Genomic DNA, 22,906 nt, shown 5'->3' on the forward strand with positions numbered 1-22,906 from the left:
CAGGGGTTGTGGAACACCCCCAGCTATTCAGGCAAGGGCCTCTCCCATTACCCAGAAAGCTGGGACATGGAGAAATGACAGGTAGAAAGACTAGATTATGAAGGCCACAGGGCCCAAGTGACAGGGCTGTCCAGCCAGCCTCCATGTCTACAGTAAACCTTTTGCTAGGTGCACACAGAAGGGTGAGCTCAGGGCAGATCAGCAGATCCAGACTCCCGACAGTCCTGCATGAAGCCAGGACCACTTTGTCCAGACCGAAGGAACAGGATTTGTGTCTCCCACCCTCACCCCCCAATGACTGAGAATGGGGTGTCTGCCACCCAGGAGCCGAAACCCACCCACCTTGTGGACAGACACTTGCAGCCTAAGAAGGGTAGCTGCTATCCTCACCTGCCGCCACAGAAGCTCAAAGTTGCCGATGTCACAGTTTCGGTCCAGTTTGCGATCCACCACCACCTTGATGGTGTCCTCCTGCACCTGGGCACAGAGCTGAGCTGTGACGGGAGTGGAGGGGTGCATGGTGGGGCTGGAGTTGATCTCGATAAGCCATGGCTTGAAGTCTCGCCCCAGGATGAAGTCGGCTCCGTAGAGCTCGAAGCTGTTCTTACGGGCTTCTACGTGGTCCTGGGCTACCCTCATGGCATTGGTGACAGCTCTTTTCATAGACGGGTAGATGATGCTACCCCACGTTCCTCCTCGGCCCCTCTTCTGCAGGTACTCCTGGAAACGAGTGCTGGTCCACATGTTATGACAAGGTAGCAGCGGACTGCGCTCTTTATCATTTTTGAGGCGCCTCTGGATGGAGTTGTTACACAGGTGGATGGCGCTGTGGGCAATGTCGTTGTGAGATTGGTGTACACCAACAACCATCACACAGAGTCAGCACAGCCTCCCCAGCTTGCCCTGGAGTCACAATGCCTAGTGCAGGGTGGCTTCAGGAGGCCTGGGACTGCTCTGTCACCCTGAAACAGCATGGACCACCCCCCACCTCCACCCCAACCTGCCTGGGGGACAGCACAGATTGTACTAGGATATAGCAGAGGTCCACCAATGCAGAACCAACCACTAAGAAAAAGAAATCTGCTTGTGCCTCAGTTTCTCCACATGCACATGTCTATAGGAGCCCATGAGCCACCTGCCTAAAGTTTCCAGTGAGTTTGTTTTTCACTCCTGCCTAGTTCTATGTAACTTAAAACAAGTAGTACCTTTAAATTGTAAGGCACTGTTTAGAACTAAGGGGATTTTCATTTCAACTGCAGTATGGGGGTAGGGATTCCACACTGGGAACCTCCATCCAATTCCAGAATGAGGCCTGCTCCACAGACCTATGTGAAAAAGGTGAACATTTAAAAAGATATAGCCACCTAAATGGTAGTTTTCAAACTCCGTCTTTAACTTCTGTTTGTACAGCTGGGTTATGCCTGTTCAGCTGGGAAACCTCCCATCAGCCAAAGCTGAGAGAGAGCATGTGATATTGCCAGGCACAGAGTTCCTGGCTGGCTGGTTCAGCTGGGCCCATGTGGAGAGAGGCTAATAGGCTCTTCCGGGGGCTGCAGGCTGCTCCCGGACTTCATTTGCATAGTGAATTTCTAGCTCTTGCTATAGACTCTTTGTCTGGAGGCAACACACAGATGGGGGTGGTTGCCTTCAGCTCTGCCCAGCCCCCTTCCAGGTGTGACCTAACAGGTGTCACTCCAGGTGTGCCGAGGGTACAGTTTACCTAGCAAAGTTTCAATTGGGCAACCCTCAGCCTCCCAGGATTCCAGCTGACTCTCCCTCTCAAAGTCCCCTTAGGGCATCCAGGTTCCCAGTCCTGCCTGCCAAGTGACCATCTCTAAACCATGGAGAGGAAGCCCTGGGTCATCCTTGGGGATTCAGATAGGTTCTCAATCTCCCACCCTCACTGGGATGTGTTGGTTCATTCCCCAGGAATTCCCTGAGTGTTTGAGCCTGGTAGCCCCCCATACCCTGATGCTCTGGCAGGGATGGACCACCTAGAGGATTCAGAGTGCCAAAGGCCCAGGGTGCCTCATGCTGTGTGCTTAGAGGACTACGGAGCTCCCCGCCGCTGACCTGTCCAGCTTGTCCAGGGAGAAGCGCTGTGTGGAGAAGCGGAGGTAGCTTTCTTTGTAGAACCAGATGGTTAGGGGATTCCAGTCTGTGACGAGGAACCACTGTCTGATGTCAAACTTGGTGTCGTAGATGAGCATTGGGGTCTCGATGTACTTCTGGACCACCCATTTGTTGTCCTTTGTGGTCTGGCTGTCTGCGGCCACCAGACTCAGGATGTTCTCCACACGGTCCATACACACAATATCTCCAAGAACAAGAGGTGGTACCTTGGCCCGGTGCAGCATAGTCCCCAGGCAGCCATAATGGGCCCCGACACCCACCCTGCCATTGGTCCAGCACCAAGAGTCTGCAGGACTGGTTGGGCAGGACAGGTGTACACTCAGGGGACGTAGACTACTTGTTCAGCTCTCCCGCTATGGGACCAACCCTACACTCCAGAGAGCATACAGGAAAAGCAGACCAGAGAATCCATCACTCAAGAGCTTTTGGGTTTGGTGTGCTCTCTGAGCAGGACTGTTGGAGACCAGTAAGGGTTTATGCTACAGGAGGGACCAGCCAAATGGGATAACCTTGGCACAGGTAGGAGGCCTTTAATTCCTCCCCATTGATGTTCCTTTACCCATAGGTAGACTCTATACTTTTCCAACCTTGGCCCTAAAGTAGGTCTGCCCGACTTGTGAGGCAGGCAAGAAGGAGTCAAATGTTTCGTTTTGAGCTGTGTTGGGGTTAATGTTAATGACAGAGCCTGCTGCTCACTTTCTCCTGCCATGACAATGTAGGGCAAGAGCGAGGCCACAAGATAGGCAGAGCACCCTTGCAAGCTGCCCAGGGACACAAGTTTCTGCTGAGATTTGGGGGGACCGTTCCACAGGACGTGTGGTCATCAATTCTGATGATAGAAGGTAGAGAGAGGCTTCCAGCCGCAGTATCCCACGGGCACAAGGGAAGATAGATCTCACAAAGCACATGGCTTCCATTTATTTAGTCACGGCAAGTTGAGACCTTGCCTAAAATGAAACGAACTGCTGAAGCCACCTGGGAGGTCACCAAGGGCTACCAGTACTAGGCAAGAGCACAGGCATTTGACCCACACATCTGAACAATCTACAGAGTGCCCCTGAGAATGGAGTCTTCAGTGGGAGGAAGGTATGGCCTGACAGTGAGGGGAGACAGAGACTTCTCAGGATGGGGAGGGGCCTGAGCCCAGAGCCCAGGAAGGAACACAGCTGCAAAGCAAGGCTGCAGCATCACAGAAGAATGGAGGAAGCCCTGACTGTCTGCAGGGCACCAGATGGGAATGGACCACATATATTCAGCAGAAGAATTCAAGAGAGAAGACCTCTAGGACAGATTGTGATAAACCACACATTAATAAAAAATTTAAAGGTCATTTTAAGCACCCACGTGGGGGCTCACAATCACCTGTAACTCCAGGAGTTCTGACACCTTTTGGCCTCTGTAGGCACCAGGCACATACATGGTACACATACATGCATGCAAGAAAAGAAAAAAACCACTCATACACACAAAATAAATAAATCTAAAAAAATTTAAGTCACATAACCTGTGAATTAAAAAAAAAACCTTCAGAGTAAGTCAAGAGACCAACAGGATATACAAATTAAAAAGTCTGTTTAAATGCTACAGGAAAATAGAGCATTCTTTAACAGAGACAAGAGGATGCAGCTGATGTCACAGACAGAGGAAATTTGATAGCCGTAAATATTTTATTATTTCACAGGAAAGCCTGGAAATAAATAAACAGCATTTAAATCAGAGACAAGAGAAAAATCCCTCATAGAAAAACTGAGACTGTTGACTTTGGAAACACAAAAATAATTAGGAAGTTACACATGTGCAGATGCTCACATACACATGCATATGCTATCACACATGTGCATACACACATGTACACACATGCACCACCATACACAAGCATATGCACATATGACTATGTGCACATGTGCGCGCGTGCACACACACACACACACCCCATTAAGAAAGAAGACAATGTAATTCTGGCTACACTTTGGGTAGATGAGGCAGAAGTATGAACATGTGGATAAATCACAGGCAAATTTTATGAGGTGTTCAGAATTTGCCTCTCAGGGGTGCTCGGTTTTTACAGGTGAATTTTACCCTGAATCCAGGGGAGAGGAAGTACATTGTTTGAGATGATGATTCCCCTACACCCTTTTTAGAGGCTAGAATAAGCCTGTTGCTAAGATCAAGGTAACACACACCCACACCCACACATACACACCCACACCCACACAAACAAACAAAACAAAAAACCCTAACATTTTGCGGTTGTTTAGTGGATACAAATGAGAAAATCTGAGCTCAAATAGTAAACTCCAGAACAGCACAGTGACAGTGCCCTCTTTCCTCTAGCACAGCTCGGGCCCTCGTCTGACCTTGGCAGCACTTCTCCCCCCACCCGAGAGCAGGTGTCTGTCAAGGTTGGGAACTTGCATAACAGGGAGGACTCTGCCCAGTGAACTCACCTCGACCCCGGGACTTGGCTGCAGGCTTTATGATCCAGATGTTCCGGATCCCATCGATCTCTGTCTGAGGGTTCACAGAACTGATCTTACTCAGCAGAGCTTGGCATTGCGCAAAGTAACTTTTCGAATCAGTGATGGAAGCATTGCCACTAAAAAGCAAGATCCAGAAAGGGCGTGAGGCGCAGAGAGACAGCACTGGTGGATGCCTCTGATCCAGGACAGGCTGATGGCTATATGGCAAGAAAGGGTTAAGGGCAGCCGAGGATACCTACCAGTTGAGGATACCTGGGGTCATGGACTTAGAAGATGGACCTGGGCATTGTGTGTCAAGAACTAAGGCCCCTAAGCCCAGCATGCTAGTGTATACCTCTAACCCTGGCACTTAGAGGCAGAGACAGAGGTGGGGGCAGGGGGCGGGGGGGCAGGGGGGCAGGGGGACAGGGGGGCAGAGGTAGAGGCAGAGGCAGAGGCAGGGGCAGGGGGCGGGGGGGCAGGGGGCAGGGGGGCAGGGGGACAGGGGGGCAGAGGCAGAGGCAGAGGCAGAGGCAGAGGCAGAGGCAGAGGCAGAGGCAGAGGCAGAGGCAGAGGCAGAGGCAGAGGCAGAGGCAGAGGCAGAGGCAGAGGCAGAGGCAGGAGGATCACTGTGAGTTTTAAACCTGCAGGGTTTAACATAGCAAATTCAAGTACAGCCAAGGTTTCACAATAGAGAGGCCCTGTTGGAACAAACAACTCTGACATGTGGATTGTCTACATGGAAAAGGACACCAATCCTGTACCAAAGAAAAACCAGAGATGGGTGGGTCTCTGTGCGAAGATACTGCCTGCACTGTTGTTGTTAGAAAGGTCCTTCTAAGGGAAGCCAAACTGCAATGAGGGCCTACCTGTCCACAGGAGCAGTCAGCTTATTGTCCTGTGAGCATGACTGTCAGCCTGACCTTATGTCCTTGTTGGTGACTTCAGACTTGTAGGAAAAGGCCTAACTTAGAAACCAATCATAATCTCAGGAAATTAGGGCAGGGATCAGTAGAGATGTTTGAGCAGCTTTCAGAATTTGAGGGTACACTGATGGCACCTGGGAGAGAGAGACGTCCACCACAGTACCTGTAGTACCTCTCAGGTTCTCCATATGTGGGCAGACCTGGTACAATGGAGAATGTTTAGTGTCAAGTCCCTGCGACGGCTAAGCCACAATTCTGGCTGCAGCCCTGGAGGTGGAAGCAAGGGTTTGGGGGACAGGAGACATTTATGTTCTGCCTGCCTGCTGGAAAAGGAGAGGCAGCATTGAGGAGAAAGTGAATAATGCCAATCTCTGGCTAGGTGGGTTAGAGTTTCAAGACAGCAAGAGTTGTAGTGGGGTCAGCTTCCACTCCCCGGGTGCAGGGAACAGGTTGGCATGTGATGGAGTGAGCTTGCCTCTCGCTGGCCAGATACCAAGCAGAGCCCACTTCCCTGGTCTACTGAATGTGAGCTTCCTCTGCAGATGTTACGTGTTGGTTAACTATAATGATAGGGTAGCCCTGCCACAGTTAGTACACAGTGCAAACAGGTATAGACAACCGGCAGTGTCCCCACAATACCTTCTGTCTGGTCCATAGAGCTGGGCCAGACTAGTGTAATGGGTGGTATTATCAACAAGGCCTGATAGCATTTACTACTGTGCTCCAGAAAAACAAGCATTTTGCTGTCCCAGTGGGAAAGAAGCCTCATGATCCAGAACACTAGAGCCTGGGTTCTGGAAGTCACCCCTGAAGGTGGGCCAGCACTGGACTCAGCTGTCACCACACCGTGTTATCCACATCACATAATGATAAGATGGAAGCTGTAAAAGTCAAGAGATTGCTGAAATAGGGGAGGAGCCTGGCCTGTTTTCAAACCAATATGGATGCTCAGATTCTAGACATCCGTGCTCAACTGAGAACGGACAGGGACCCTGCAGGTCCCATGAAGAGTAGCCTCTTGGCCTTCTAGGTCCTGACGCACAAGTGTCCATGTGGGAATCTGCAAGTCTCCAGAAGAATCAAACGGGCCCCAAGGCGCTCCTTAGATTGTGGCACTTCTAAGTGGGCAGTCAGAGCAAAGCACCACAGAGCCTGCTCACCAGGCAAAATCATACAGTGTGGTAACACGGGAGCCCAATGCTGCCACCTAGTGGTAAAGTATCGCGGTTCTCTTTTGTAGCAATTTAAGAAAATGATTAGTTTAGAAAGCTCAAACAGAAAAAGTGAAGTTTGGGCATTTTTGCTCATGCGTTCTCTTGTGTCATTATTGCCGGCTCAAGGTACAGTAATGGGCTGCTCAGGAAGTCCTCAAGTGTTATGTTCCAGCCAATGATAGCTAGTTTTCATTCTTTGGCCACAAGGATAGGCTCTGCCTTTCTTGAAACTTACAGCCATGGATGGAGACATGAACACACATTACCCTCTCCCCGACCCCCTCTCTCCTCTTTTTTCTCCTATGTAGTGTCTCTCAGCCTCACAGCTGGGAGAGCTGACCATGGTTGTGCCATTTGCAGTCCTTGCTCTGACACAGCTGGGGTTTGTCAGATCTGCGCTTACAGAGTCTATCTGAGGTTGGGTGCGTCATTTCTGCAGGGATAGAAGATCTGGGTCATAGGGCACGCTGTTCTTGCTTTTCCAAAACGCCGTTGCTCAACACTCCTGCCAGAGCTGCATGAGAGCTGTTGATTCGGGCCAATTCTTGGTGTCTCAAGTCTTCAATTCAGCCATCTGGGTGTGCAGAGAGGTCTCCCATCATGGGTGATTTTTGTTGTTTCTTTTTTTTTTCCTTTTTCAGCTTTTGAGATAAAGTCTCATATATAGCCCAAGCTGGCTTTGAGTTCAAGGTCCTCCCGGGATTACAGGAGTTATCACCAAGGGTTCATTCTGGCTTTAACCTGCATTTCTGGAAAGCTCCAACAATGGTTGCTTTTCTAGTCTGACTGGACAGCTGATTTGTATTTAATAAAGAGTCTATTCTGGGTTTATTCTTGAGGCAGAGTCTCGTGGATCCCAGGATAGCTTTGAACTTGCCATGCACATGAAGATGACCTTGAACTTCTGATCCTCCTGCTACTGCCTCCTGGCCCCATGTCTTTGCAGATACTGTGGTAGGTGTCTCTCTCCCAGGTGCCAGGAGTGTACCCTCAAATCTGAAAGCTGTTCAGACATCTCTACCGATCCCTGCCCTTACACCCCGAGATTGTGATGGGCTTCTAGGTCAGGCCTTTGCCTACAAGTCTGAAGTCACCAGCAAGGACATGGGGTAGGGCTGACAGTCACGTTCAACCAGAGCGTTTGGGGTTACAGGCATGGGCCACCACGTTTAGTTTACGACGTCCTAGAGGATGAACTCGGGGCTTCAAGTAAGAGAGAGAAGCACTCTACAAACCCAGAATTTAACTTGGTCCATTTCTCTCCCCTGACTCGGCAGCTTCTGAGCCTGGACCTCAGTTGGACTTGTGGACAGTGGATCTGTCTTCAGTTCACAGCTTCTATTTTTCATCCTCTTTTCAATGCTTTTTTGAGAAACACAGTTCTCTGGTTTTGTTTGTTTGTTTGTTTTGTTTTGTTTTTTCGAGACAGGGTTTCTCTGTGTAGCCCTGGCTGTCCTGGAACTCACTTTGTAGACCAGGCTGGCCTCGAACTCAGAAATCCACCTGCCTCTGCCTCCCGAGCGCTGGGATTAAAGGCGTGCGCCACCACGCCCGGCTGAGAAACACAGTTCTTAAGCACTCGAAGCCCTGCCGTCAACTTTTTCCTATTAATTGTAGCTAATAATTTCCAGGGTTAGTGGCTAATAAATATGAAGCTATAACCAACCTCACTAGGAAGGAACTGTCTTCAGAACAACTCATACAGGGGGTGTGAGGACAACTCCTGAGAAGAAGAGTGAATAGAGAGCATATGCCTCCTTCGATGGATTAAGTCCTGAACATGCACTGACTTAAAGCACTGTCCTAGTGTCAGACAGATCAGTGGGACACAGCACACAGCCAGGAACAGACAAGTGCATCAGAAGGACTCTCATGATAGCCACGGAGGAGAAGACCAGGTGAGAGCCACACGGGACACAGCGTAACACACATGCACTTGCAGTCCCAGAAAGAGGAGAGAGAGAATAAAGGAGAGGCAACGCTTGTAGAGATAGCGGTCAGAGTCCAACTCTGGGAGAAAAACGTCAACTCATAGTTAAACGACGGGACACACACTCAAACAAGGATGGATACAAAGAAAAGTATTCCTTAGAAACACAATAAAGCAAATTGCTAAAAACCAAACACAAAATCTTAAGGCACCCAGAGAAAAAGAGGAGAGTCAAAATTTCTAGACAAAACATCACGAGCCAGAAGACAGTAGAGTAACATCTCAACTGTGACAGTGGCGTGGGCCAGCAAACCGAGGGCTCTATCCCGGAGAAAACAGCTTTCAAAAGTGAAATGCTTTAGGCCTTTTGAAATTGAAGAAAAAAACTGGAGAAAGTTTTCTACCAGTAGACCGCTACTAGAATATATAGAATATATACCATATATAGAATATATATAGTATATAGACTATATAGAATATATACTAGAATAATAGGATAAAATATATTAAGGGATTTTTTTTTCTGAACCAAAACAACGGCTGATGTGCAAAAACTGAAATTAACTGACTAACGCAACAACAAGCATGACCTGTGCCTTTCCAAACAGAGGATCTGGAGAGATGGCTCGGAGGTTTAGAGCACTTTCTGCTCTTAGAAAGGACCCAAGTTTAGTTACCAGCACCCATATCAGATGATTCAAGATCCAGTAACTGTAACCAGAACTCCAATTCCAGGGAATCTGTGGGCACCTGTGGGTACCTGATGCGCCCGAATGCACACTCATTCAGGCACACATACACACGTAAATTTTTTTTTAAAAGGAAATAAATGGAAGAGACGAACGACAAGCGTGTCAGGAACAGGAGGCAGCAAGCCACATACGTCACGCTGTCATGCTTTCTTTGGGAAGCAGTGAAGATTCTCAAGACGAGTAACAAAATACAAAGAAGGTTTCACGTGCAGTGACTCATGCTAGACCCTGTCTCAAAAACTATATTGTAATTCTCAGGTTGGCTTGAAAAAAAAATAAACAGAGTCTTGCTATCTTCCCCATGCTGGCCTCAGACTCAGGGCATAGTCTAGTCCGGCCCGGTGGTCATGCTCTTCCTGCCTCTGCCTCCTGAGTGCTGGGATCACAGGTTTAAGTCAACAGAGAAGAGGGAAAAGAGAGAGGAGAGGAAGGGAGGAGAGAGGCAAGGAGCAGGGAGAAGAGAAGGGCAAAATGCTTCATATCAAAGGGAGGGAAAGACAGGTCAGAGGCGGAGAACATCCAGGATGGTATGAGGGGTTCCACAGACCCTTGAAACACACATTGCCTCCCTGGTTTTGTCCCCCTAGGGTGCCTGCCTTGCTGCCAACCCCTCTTTCCTTGCTGGTGGTCGCCATAAGGGGTGGAAGGCCAGAGGGGAGCAGGGAAGTAGCATTGGCATGTGGGCCTTGGTGCTGAGGGGTGACCAGCATCCTGATGGCCTGAAGGTCAGGGAAACACCTCAGCCCACCCTCACGCGTCACTCAGAGTCTTCCAGGTCCTGGGCTGTACAGACTTACCACGGCTATGGTGGTCCAAGTGAGCTCAAGCCTGAGAGGACTTGGGGAGGTGCAAAATGAGATGGCAACCCCCCCCCCCCAGAGTCATCTATAGGTGGTGACATCTCTTCGACAAATAGCAGAAGGTTTGGGGACCCCAATACCCCAAGGAAGGTGCTCTAATATCAGAAGGTACCCCAGGACTCGGGAGGCATCCCAACCTCAGACAAGTTAGATAAGTACCCTACTACCCAGACAGATGCGTGCTAACAACAGGGTAAGTCCCCTCAATACCCAGATATGTGCTCCAGCACCCAGACATGCATCCCAGTGTGCCTGCGCAGTGACCCCTTCTGGTGCCAAGGCAGCAGGGTGGCATCTTACTGAACCAGTAGATAGTACTGCTGTGTCAGGTCATTCCATTCCTCCTCAGACAAGGCCTCGGTGCTGGCCTCCGATACGTCTATGTCTTCATGCTCTAGCTGTCCCAGGTAGGCCTGGCACACCTTGCAAGCTGTGTCTACAACCTGTCCCGAGAGGCTTGGTAGCTTGAGGTCAGGATTTTCAGGATCTGGAACCCAAGCACATGCCCTGAGTGTGACTCTACCGGGCTGCTTCCTGTTCCCATCACCTCTCCCCTGGTGCTACCCTTCTCCCTGGGAGGTGACTCCTCCCCTCCAGGAGCCTTGTCTGTCAGTCCCACTGTTCAGTGTCACTACTGCCACCAGGAGCCTATACTCTGATGGACTTTGCTGTCATGATGGAGAGGAGACAGTATATTTTGAATTGTCATAAAGAGCATGTTTTCTGATCACACGCTCTGTGACCAGACCTGTGAGCCTTTTGAGCTATGATTGCTAATTCCCATTGCTACAGAGTTTCCTGGACCACACAAGGGTCATCGGTAGGTCCTCGCACCTGAATCCTTTACACAGTGTTTCATCCTTCTCAGCCCCATGACTCAGGACCCATGTTGAGTCTCAGAAAGTACAGACTGAAAGCGGACTTCAAGTGGTCTCAAGAATGTGGCCAATAGGCTGAGACTCTACCCTGGCTGGTTGTGTAGCCCACAGGGCTGCAGCACGCTCTAGGGACAGTGGTGGTGCTTCAGGCACAATGTCGGTAGAGGCGTAGCATGAAGGACTGCTGTGATGGGCACAGGCTCACTGAGCATGCTGCAAAGCCAGAGTGCTACATTTATGTGGCAGTTGCAGAGAGTACAAGGGGCATTTGAAATTCATGGAACATAAGCCATTTACGAACGTGGCACTTCTGGCTTCCCCATGTGAGAGGTGTGCATGTCAGTACTTTCTCTTGAGTGAGAAGCTGAGCTAAACAACCAGCAACTCCCGATCTTCCAAAGAAGTGAGGTCAGAGATGAAAACCAGTTTCCCCCCAAATTGGAGAGAGGTGGACAAATATGGAGAATCAGGACTCACTGGAGTGGAAACCTTCACGGAATGAATGGGAGTAGGAAAACCTGGCTGTGGGCATGCGCTCTGAAGGGAGTGCCACAAAGGGTGGAAGGAGAGGAGAAGGAAACAGTGGGAAGAGGGGAGACGAGAGAGAGAGAGAGAGAGAGAGAGAGAGAGAGAGACAGACAGACAGACAGAGAGACACAGAGAGAGACAGAGAAATCAGTAATCACCATGGCAGCTCTAATCAATCCCACTGTATTGATAATCACTTCCATTACCAATGACAATTCAATACTGATACACACACCAGTTAGAAGACACCGATTTACAGAGTAAATTAAATAAGACACAATTAGTTTCTCTAAGAAACTCCTAACAGCAGGAGCAGGGACCGTCTCTGACTCGGGTGCCTGCCTTCGTATCCCTTTCCCCAAGCTACAATAGGAGAAGATGCACCTAGTCCTACTGCAACTTGATGTGCCAAGGTGGGATGATATCCACAGGAGGCCGCCCTCTTCTCTGAGGAGAAAGAGGTGGGGGAGGGGAGGGGAGGTGAAAGGGATTGGGAGGAGAGGAGGGGAAGCTTCAAAGTGTTGTGGATTAATTAATTAAAATATAATTAATTAATTAATTAATTAAAAAGAAACTCCCATTTTAAATAGACCGCTATCTTAGAGTAAAATTAAAGAGATGGAACCAGGAGCGCTGGCGCACGCCTTTAATCCCAGTATTCAGGAGGCAGAGGCAGGCAGATCTCAGAGTTCAAGGCCAACCTGGTCTACAAAGTAAGTTCCAGGATAGCCAGGGTTACCCAGAAAAACGCTGTCTCAAAAAACCAGATAGATAGATAGATAGATAGATAGATAGATAGATAGATAGATAGACAGACAGACAGACAGGAGAAGAGAAAATATACCATGCTGACATTAATCAAAAGAAAAGGGGAAAGCTGTGTTACTCCCTGGCCAAGTAGACTGGAGAGCAAGGGAAACGATCAAGGATTATTTGGTGACAAAGAGTCAATTCTCCAGGAAGACAGAACAGTAACTCGTACACGTGTCCCCAACAACAGAGCTTCAAAGCAGCAAAAAGCTGACACGGCTTAAAGGATGAATTGAAAGATACCCACAATCATAAAAGGAGACGTCAGCACCCCTTGATCAGAAATGGGCAGGTCCAGGTGGGCCTGTGGCTCAGGCCTGCCATCTCAGCTATACAAGAGTCTGAGGTAGACTGACCACAGGGTGAAAGCTTAGCTGGGTGAACTCAAGACCAGCCTAAGTCTCTGACTCTGTCTCACAATGTAACAGGAGTTGGGCTATAAGTGGCAAGACAATTACCCAGTATATGTGAGATACTGAGTTTAATCTACAGAGAAAACGAAAAATTTTTTAAAAAGGGGGTGGGGGTGGGGGAGAAGATACAAGTGGTCAGATCCAGATGAGCTCAAGGCTACTCTGGGAAGGGAGGGATCGAGAGAGGCAGTAGGCAGAAAATCGGTAAAGACAGCGTAACTAAAAAGCACGAGCCGTCAACTGGCTCTAATTGATGTTACATGCTACTTGTCCTGGTTGGTTTTGTGTGTCAACTTGACACAAGCTAGAGTCATCAAAGAGGGAGGAGCCTCAGTTGATGCAGTAAGGTATTTACTCAATTAGTGACCAATGAGGAGGGCCAAGCCCATTGTGAGTTGGGTCATTCCTGGGCTGTTGGTCTTGGGGTCTGTAAGAAAGCAGACTGAGCAAGCCATGGGGAGCAAGCCAGTAAGCAGCATCCCTCCATGGCCTCTGCATCAGCTCCTGCCTCCTGGTCCCTGCCCTGTTTGAGTTCCTGTCCTGAATGATGGATTGTAATCTGGAAGTGTGAGCCCAATAAACCCTTAACTCCCTAACTTGCACGGGGTTTCATCAAAGTCATAAAACCCTGACTAAGACACTGCATCCACTAAACATGTTCCTCAGCAGCGATCTCAGTCTGGGCATAAAACATGTCAAAATATTCAAAAGAACAGAAAATATAACATGCCCCCCTAACTACAATAGGCTTAAAAGTAGAAATCAAGAAAAGCAGCTGGTTTACATAGTGAGATCCAGGACAGTCGGGGCTATACAGTCAGGGTCTATCTCAAAAATGGTAGTAATAACAATACACATGGCAAAGAAAAAAAAAACAAAAGAAAATTTCAATTAGGTGAGAATGAAATCACAACTTATAAAGTTTGTGGGACGGCACCAGAGAATGCTTAGAAAATTTATAACAGTGACTGCTTATAAAATTAGCTGGAAAGCAGGGCTGGAGAGATGGCTCAGTGGTTAAAAGCACTGACTGCTCTTCTGAAGGTTCTGAGTTCAAATCCCAGCAACCACATGGTGGCTCACAACCATCTGTAATGGGATCTGATGCCCTCTTCTGGTGTGTCTGAAGACAGCTACAGTGTACTCATATACATAAAATAAACAAAAATTTTTTTGAAAAAAAATTAGCTAGAAAGCAAGGAAAAGAGAATAAAATTAAACTCATGTGGAAGAAAATATAAAAATTAGAGTAGAAAGAAAAAACAGGAAACAATAGGAAAAAAACTAATGATCCCTACATCTAGATTTTTGAAAAGAACAAAACAATAAATGAATCCCTAGCCAAGTTAAGAAAGAGAAGAAACAAATTACTAGTATTGGAGGTGAGAGAGGGGACATCGCTACAGACTCCTCCCTCACCACTGATTTTCAGCAAGTAAACAGACTAACAAATGCAGTTGGACAAGACTGGAAAGGAGCAAAGTTGTCTTTAGTCACAGATAATAGGATTATCTTTATTAGAAAAATACAAAAGATTCAATAGAGTCCTGGAAAGATAAGTTGGTATGGTGTGTCGCTTTCATAGTAGGGAACAACTATAATTTAAAAAATTCTATTTACATTAGAACCGTGTGTGTGTGTGTGTGTGTGTGTGTGTGTGTGTGTGTGTGTGTGAGAGAGAGAGAGAGAGAGAGAGAGAGAGGATTTCTCTGTGTGCCTGGTATCCTGGAACCCCCTCTATAGACCAGGCTGGTCTCAAACTCAGAAATCCTCCTGCTTCTTCCTCCCAAACGCTGAGATTAAAGGCCTGTATCACCACTGTCCAGCTAGAAATATAATTCTTGAATAAAAATAAATCTAACAAAAAAATCATAAGATCTATATGAAGAAAACTCGAAACTCCGACAAATGATATTGAAGAACAGATTGTATGATTCCAAGTAAACAAACAAGAAAGACCCAGTGTGAAAGTGTTCGTTCCTGCCAACATGGTCTAAATGCAACCAACATCGCAGAAAGACACGCTGAGAATGTCAACAAATGCTACAGTGTAAGACCAGAATTGTGCATTATATACCAAAAGAGAAGAACAAAATTCAGGGTTCAAGACTTACAGCCATTAAAACAGTACGCTATCGCCTTAAGAATATGTAGATTATGGAATATGGAATAGAATAGGGCCTTTTCCCAAAGAAGTCACACACAGACCTGATCAACTTGTATATTACAAAGGAACAAGAGAAACGATGAGGTAAAGATATCTTCTAAAAAAATAAAATTCTTCTCAACTAATGGTGCCCAACACCAGTCTGGAACAAGTGATGGAGTGATGAATGGTGCTAGAAGACTGGCTTGGTGGTGCTGGAAGACTGGCTTGGTGTTGGTGGTTTAGGGACTATTCTGCTCTTCAAGAGCAGCAGAGTTTGACTTCCAGCACCTGTGTCAGGAGACTCACAACTGCCTGTAACTCCAGCTCCAGATCATAGCAGCACCTCTGGCCCCTGTGGGCAACTATACCCATGTGTACACACACACACACACACACACACACACACACACACACACACACACATGCACACACAGACAAACTTAAAAATAACAAAAACAAATCTTTAAAAGAAAAAGAGAAAACCAAACCAAATCTACATACAAACCTAAACTTTAAAAATAATTCCAAAGGGATATTAGGTCTACATGGAAGAGGAAAAGTCACAAAACTCTTAGATTAAAAAAACATGAAGACTCAAGGGGAACTTGAGCTTTCTGTTGTCTGCTTCAGATACCACACTGAATGTTTGATCTAGAAAGAAATCGCTACATTGACTTCATAAAATTATAAAATTAAAAGTATGTGCTGGGTGAAAGTCATTTTTTAATGGGATGAGGACAATCCAAAGACTGGGAGAGGGGGACTGGAAACATCTGCACACATCTGATAAACGGACACTATCAAAAGTATACAAATAAAGAAGCTTAGTAAGAAAATGGAGCAACCCAACTTAAAAAACAGACCTATCACAAGAGAAGATGTCCCACTGGCAAATGACATATGAAATGATGCTTGATGTCATATGTCACCAGTGAACTACAAATTAAACAACAGCATGGCATTACTACAGACTTAACAACAATGTAACACTACTACAGACCTAACAACAGCACTACTACAGACCTAACCACAGTGTGACACTACTACAGACCTAACCACAGTGTAACACTACTACAGACCTAACCACAGTGTAACACTACTACAGACCTAGCCACAGTGTAACACTACTACAGACCTAACCACAGTGTAACACTACTACAGACCTAACCACAGTGTAACACTACTACAGACCTAACCACAGTGTAACACTACTACAGACCTAACCACAGTGTAACACTACTACAGACCTAGCCACGGTGTAACACTACTACAGACCTAACCACGGTGTAACACCACTACAGACCTAACCACGGTGTAACACTACTACAGACCTAACCACGGTGTAACACTACTACAGACCTAGCCAATGGTTAAAGTCCGCTACATGGGCACTTGGTATCTGCATGTGAGTCATCCTGGAAAAGAGATGCTGAAGGCTTGATGAGTTATTGCTGTAGCATCCAATCTTACTCACTCCTCTTTATTTCCTCAAAGAAGTTGAAATTTTATGGCTGTGCAAACTTGTGCATAGAGGTCTGTAGCAGTTTTATCTGTGAGAAGAGTCCTTCTGTGGGTGAAGGGATAGATAAACCAGCACACACCATGGTGAACTGTTCAGCCCTAACCACAAAGCAGCAAACATGGAAGAAACGTCAGTCTGTTTCTAAGTAAACAAAGCTGGTGTGAACAGGTTGCTGACTGTGAGGTCCCCCGCCATAGACATCCTAAAAAAGGAAGAGTCATGGAGACAAGAAAAAAGGCCAGGAGTTGCAAGAATTGCCTCAGCCTGGCGTAAGCAGCCGTGGCCCTTCCTTACATGCCTTGACTGTCACCACTCAGAAAGTTCAGCCACAGCCAACTGACATCCACTCCACAAAAGCCTCCACTCGAATCTCGAAGCTGCCGTATTCACAAGTTACTTTTCAAACACATCCTTTAAAGATTTGAACATGCCAAAGTTTACTTTCCAACTGCTTTAACAAATGGAGTGCATGAGGACCGGGATGGATAAGAAACCAAGGTACCTTCTGCTCAATTTTGCCATTAGCCTAAAACTGTTTTAAAGGAAAAAAGAGGAGGCGGGGGAGGGGGAGGGGGAGGGGGAGGGGGAAGAAGAAGAAGAAGAAGAAGAAGAAGAAGAAGAAGAAGAAGAAGAAGAAGAAGAAGAAGAAGAAGAAGAAGAAGAACCAGAACCCACAAATTTTATTAAAGCAGACAACAACAATGGCATCAACAACAGAAACCCTTAAATCTGGGAGACTGCTTGGGTGCCCACATCACACAGTACTGCTGCTACATCACACAGACCTTCCAGGGGCCATGTGGAGGGTCACAGCAATGATCACTGGCCAGACACTGCCCCTGGGGAGCAGGATTTAGTGTGATCATGAAATCATGGTGCCTGGTACTGGATATGTTCTGCAAACAGAATGACCAAGGTCTTAACTGACTGTCAAATCAGAAGATAGGACGTGAGAATCAGAGCTAAATCAGAAGAAGCACGCTCTCCTTCTCCATGCTTGTTGGACCACCAAAGCCACAGCACCCAACCTGTCCATCAGCCATAGACACTCCGCCTCATCAGCTAAAGACCCTTCCGGTTGACCAGAGTCTCCACACCCCATCAGGCATCAAGGTCCCGCCCCGTAGCTGTGTACCTTTCTTGGGGCTGGGGTCACTGTTCTTGGCCTCCTCCTTCTTACTCTTGCCCTTGACTTTGCTGCAGTAATTCTGGTGAAGGACTACCCACTTGAGGATGCTGGCAGCCACCGTGCGCCGGAAGTCATCTGCAGGGACACCAAGGCCTCGCTCCCACTGCCCACCCAGAGCAGAGAGGCGGCAGAGTCTGCCGTGTGGGCCTCCCTGCCTCCCTCACCAGGCGAGTCCCCATTTGTTGCTCACGCACCTGTCCACACCCAGTCCCAACAGCTGCTCCATCCAGCTACTGCTCTCCTCGTCCCTTTTCCATTGTTCTCTGTCATCACTGCCCCCCCCAACCCCTCAGAGACCCGGGGGATAGTCCCAGTACTCCCCTCACAACACTACTAGGATCCTCTGAGAAATCTAAGGGGTCTCTCTGGACCCCGTGGACCATCTAGAATGTAGCTCTCCCCTCTTGAGGGATCTTGGTTGAACTCAGCACATAGGCAGAGCAGCACAGCTGTGCATCCTGCCAATCTAGGCTCGAGGTGAACCTAGGCTCTGAGCAGAAGGGTATCCACCCAGAGATCAGAAGTAGGTGGTACTGCTCTGAGCCAGTGCTGTGTCCCCTCAGAGCCAAGATCGGAATATTTAGCACTCTAGCTTCTGTCTGCCTCAGGTGGTTTTTACCAAACTGCCAACATGGCCTATGGACGTGTCCAGGCTGGCCCTTACCAAATGTAGTCCTGGCCCTAGGGACATGCGATAAACCTCAGAAGGCCATGGGTCACTCACCCAAGAATTCCTGCTTCTCGCTCTCAGTGCAAAGGCCATAGCACCGTGGGAAGAAGGTGTTCGGGTTGGCTTGGACGTACCAAGGCAGACTTCTCATGTTCAGGCAGAGTCCAATCTCCAGAGAGAGCAGTGTATCAGGCCCCTCAGGGGGCAGCCTCACATAAAGTGAATCCCACTGGGGACCCATGTTTGACTCAGCCCATGTTCCCTGGGAAGGGGTCATCCATGGCACTGAGAGTACCCAGAGACAGAGGGAGGAACGTGGGTGCAGGTGGGCATGTGGGATAGAAGGTGTGTGGGGGAGAGTGTCCCCAGGAGAAGCCTGTATGTGACCTTCTGGTTCTCCCAGCTGTAGATGGCCCACCCACTCAGACTAAGCCCAGGCCCTCTCATCCACCTTGGTTGTGAATGATGCTGTCTTCCCGTAGTGATTTAGCATCTGGTCACAGGTCAGGCTGTGGTAGTCCACAACATCCCTCTTGATAGTCCAGAGGAGGTATGGGATCTCGTTCTTTACCAACCTGGACTGGCAAGAAGAGCCATCTATCAACATCTAGAATCCAGGGCTCCGTGTCTTTGACATGCTGGGACATAGCTGAGGGTTGGGGGTGGGACACAGACTGTGTTGATTCTGGCTGAAGGCTCCATCTCAGCTGAGGTCACATGGCTCCTGAGGGCCACACGTGGTGGTATGAGGACAACCGGAACCACACAGGGTGTGTGCTGTCCAGAAGCCAGCTGCTTTTTCTCAGTTGGGGGCTGGAGGTAAATTTGTACTCCTCCCAGGCTGGCATCCATGCGAGACTTAGACATGTGCTCTCTGCGGACTGGAGGTAACTGTGATGCTCTGAGATCCAGAAGTGTGGTCCAGAGGGAACTTTCTACCAGAACCCCTAGGAGGCAGCTTTTCTCCACGGTAGAGCAGGGGAAGTGCCCAGGATCCGGCACTCACAGAAGAATAAATTAGATTAACTGCACAGCTGCCTTCAAAAATCGAATTAACTCCATAAACCTAATGCGTTTATCGACTGACCACCTGTCATTTTATTCTCTGTCCATTTTATTTGGTTTTTTAAAACAAACATTATGCATGATATACACAGACATTCTGGATACCTGATCTTTTAAATTACATGTCTGGGAAAAAGTTCCACTTTGTGACTAACCTTTTTGTCTTCTTTATAGAAGATACAGGAGAGCTTCAGAGGAGTCAGGCTAGGGGCCACTGGGGTACAACTGCTGTGTTACTGGAGACCCCATCTGATCACTGGCCAGGCCCCCTGCCTCCATCCTGTAATACACGGACCCCCTGACCCCACCTCTCAGCATCTCAGTCCGCAGCCACACAGACCTCTACTTGTGCTAGTCACTGTGGGATGCAGGAGCTAGGGGCAGGATGCAGGGAAGCCAGATGCCCCAGGGACCATGTTTCCATACAGGAGTCTTACTTCTGTAACAGCGTGCTCTGTCTTACTTTAAAAAAGCCATGTTATACCCCAATACCAGGCCACGCGGCCTACCATCACATCGTGGATATCATCGAATCTCTCCAAGGCTATTTCTTGATTTTCTTTGGTCTCAGCACTTTTATCTGCAAACAAAACACAAGAGACATATTGCTGCCACCATACTCGGGTACCTCACCTGACTTCCTGGAGGGCTGGCGTTCCACTATGGAGGGATGGCCATTTGTCTACTAAAAGCTCCAAGTGAGGTTTGCCCGGGGGCAGCGGCTGTGGAGGCCACACGTGGCATTCCCTCCAGCATCCTGTGTACCATCCCACCTGTGCTGTGCTGTGCTGGGTCAGGATTGAGGGGATGCTGAAGACCAGATGACCCTCAAGGCAGAAGGCCATAGAAGCTTGAGGCATGAGTCTGGGAAGGACTGGTCTGAGCTATGGGTAACCGAGGAGCGGCCTTGGTGGGGGATGGACCTGGAGGAAGAATGGCTAGGGTGGGGTGTGGGCATGGGGACACCAAAAAGTGACTGGTACCATATTAAGAGTGTGGCTGTCTGGGATGTGTGAGGTTGGGAAGGCAGGGGATACACGAAGACGGATGCCAGTGGGTACGTAGAGTCAGCACACCTAGGATGGCTGACTTATTGGCCATGTGTGTATATAAAAAAAAACCCTTCATGGGTTTGCAGCCCCATAGGAAGAACAGCAATATCAACCAACCAGACAGCCCCAGAGCTCCCAGGGACTAAACCACCAACCAAGGAGTACACATGGCTCCAGCTGCATATGTAGCAGAGGATGGATGGCCTTGTCAGTCATCAATGGGAGGAGAGGCCCTTGGTCCTATGAAGGCTCGTAGATGCCCCAGTGTAGGGGAATAGAGAGCGGGGAGGCAGGAGTGGGTGGGTGGAGGAACACACTCATAGAAGCAGGGGAAGGGGGGATGGGATGGGGGTTTCCGGAAGGGGGGAACCGGGTAAGGGGACAACACTTGAAATGTAAATAAATTTTAAAAAATTAATTAATTAAAACAAAACCCAAAAAAACCAAAAACCAAAAAACAAACCCTTCCCAGGACAAGGTATTCCACCCATGTGCCGTTTACCTTCACTTCCAAGGTTCTGGAGAGCTTTGGGGAAGAAATTGAACTTCTTCTCCACCCAGCCCTTTCTTCGCAAGGTGGCCCGGATGACAGGGTAGTGTCCATAGATGGAGAAAATCTTCCTCTCCTGAAAACAGCAGCGGCATCTTAGCTGAGGCCCTCGGCAATAAGGGGATTGAGGTGACCTTCCAAAGTAGCCTGGACCAGACTGCACCTCGGCAAGGCCACACACACACTCTGCCCAGAGAGCACAGGAATGCCGCCCTCAGCATGCAGAAGGGTGCGCGTGCGTGTGTGTGTGTGTGTGTGTGCGCGCGTGTGCTTGTGTGTGTGCGCGTGTGTGTGTGTGCACATGTGGGGGCTCGGACATATAATCCCCACAGTTGCTGCACTGCGTTTATTCATCGTTGGGTTGGGATTACAGAGGTGATCACTTCTACACACTCATTCACACACTCAAAGGGGCCAAAACACAACCAAGAAATCAGCACTTCCTGAGCAGCTGTAGCCCCGACTCAGAATTTCTGTAGTCCCAGGATTTCTGGATTTGGGATACAGGTGGGACACACAATTGCACAATGCCTGAGGGTCTAGGGAAAAACTGAGGACTCCCAGTGCAGCTGTCTTTTATAGAAAAGTGAGTGTCCTGGCTAATTTTATGTCAGTTTAACACAAGCTAGAATCATTTGGGAAGAGGAACCTCAACTGAGAAAATGCCTCCACCACATTGGTCTATGCCTGTCGGGGTGGGGGTTGGGGGAGCATTTTCTTGATTGACAATAGATGTGGGAGGGCTGAGCCCACTGTGGGCGTCACCACCCCTAGGCAGAGGTTGTGTAAGAAAGCAGGCTGAGCAAACCACAGGAGTAAGCCAGTGAGGAGTGAGCCTCTGCTTCATCATCTGCCTCCAGGTTCCTGCCTTGACTACAAGCCTGTAGCATGAGATAAACTCTTTCTTCTCCAAGAGGTTTTTGGTCATGGTGTCTTTAACACAACAAAAGAAACACTAAGACAAGAGAGTGTGACGCCTGTTTATAAAAGCTGTGGGTGCCTGAGTTCAGAATGGCAGAAAGAGAAAAACTAACGGGTAACAGAGGAAGGGGCAGGGCCAGCCCAGAAGCTGCTGGAATTCTGACTCATCGCTTGGAGATGGTTAGCTGCGTGTGGTTGAACAGGAAGTTGGCAGCTGGTGGGAGAACCAAACTGTATACTACCTCAGTCTTAGCCCAGGGAAAGGTCATGGAAGGGATCATTGCTTGTTCCCAATGGTCTCATGTGCTTGAGGTATGGTCACCAGGATGGAGTGGGGACATGCCCAGGAAGGGTAAGTGTGAGCTAGCTCTCACACAGTGAGCAGTTATAAAAGAGTGAGCCAAGTCCCCATCTCCCTCTGATCTCCTCTGTCAAATATTCCTTTCCTCCTACCTGCGTGTCTACAATGGTGCCATCTGCCACATGGTGACAGTGACAGAGCCAAACAGGCAGAGCTGCTCAAGCTCTGGCTTTCAGCCCCTCAAGCTGGGTGGTGAGTACATTTGTTTTCTTAATAAAAGTGCAAAGCCTCAGGTATTTTATGTAGTCACAGACAGAAAGCTGACATTCACAAGGGTACCCCAAGCCAGTGCAGAAGGCAGTGACATGACCCGTGTACTAGGTCACTAGCAGGGTCAGGGACGGGCAGGGTCAGCTGGGGTCAGGCAGGAGTGGCGGCACCGAACCACTGGTGTCCTGCAGCAGACGTACAGACCCTGATGGGTCACCATGCAGGACACTGTCCCTGGACTCAAAAGAGCAAGATGACAGGACATATGGGACTCACTAGCATCACCCTAAAATGGTGACAGGACTTTGCAGATG

The 22,906-nt window shown here is 48.5% G+C and overlaps 1 protein-coding gene across 8 annotated transcripts in view; it reads right to left on the bottom strand.

Moving 5' to 3' along the window:
• Ttll8 (tubulin tyrosine ligase-like family, member 8) overlaps positions 1–22,906 on the bottom strand; it is a 65,274-nt gene that overhangs the window by 25,173 nt on the left and 17,195 nt on the right. For 4 of the 8 annotated variants that reach the window (XM_011245621.2, XM_006520955.3, XM_006520956.4 and 1 more), the window contains 9 exons: positions 21,053–21,176; positions 20,008–20,078; positions 18,885–19,013; positions 18,488–18,602; positions 17,710–17,838; positions 10,575–10,761; positions 4,581–4,729; positions 2,074–2,317; positions 391–826 (listed from right to left, as the gene is read on the bottom strand). In XM_011245621.2, coding sequence (XP_011243923.1) covers positions 391–826; positions 2,074–2,317; positions 4,581–4,729; positions 10,575–10,761; positions 17,710–17,838; positions 18,488–18,602; positions 18,885–19,013; positions 20,008–20,078; positions 21,053–21,176 — 1,584 coding nt within the window. The other 4 variants (XM_006520959.4, NM_001357736.1, XM_011245623.3 and 1 more) reach the window with 3 other exon arrangements.

This window comes from Mus musculus, chromosome 15 (genome assembly GCF_000001635.26).
Source record: "Mus musculus strain C57BL/6J chromosome 15, GRCm38.p6 C57BL/6J".
In the NCBI taxonomy this organism is placed as follows: Eukaryota; Metazoa; Chordata; class Mammalia; order Rodentia; family Muridae; genus Mus; species Mus musculus.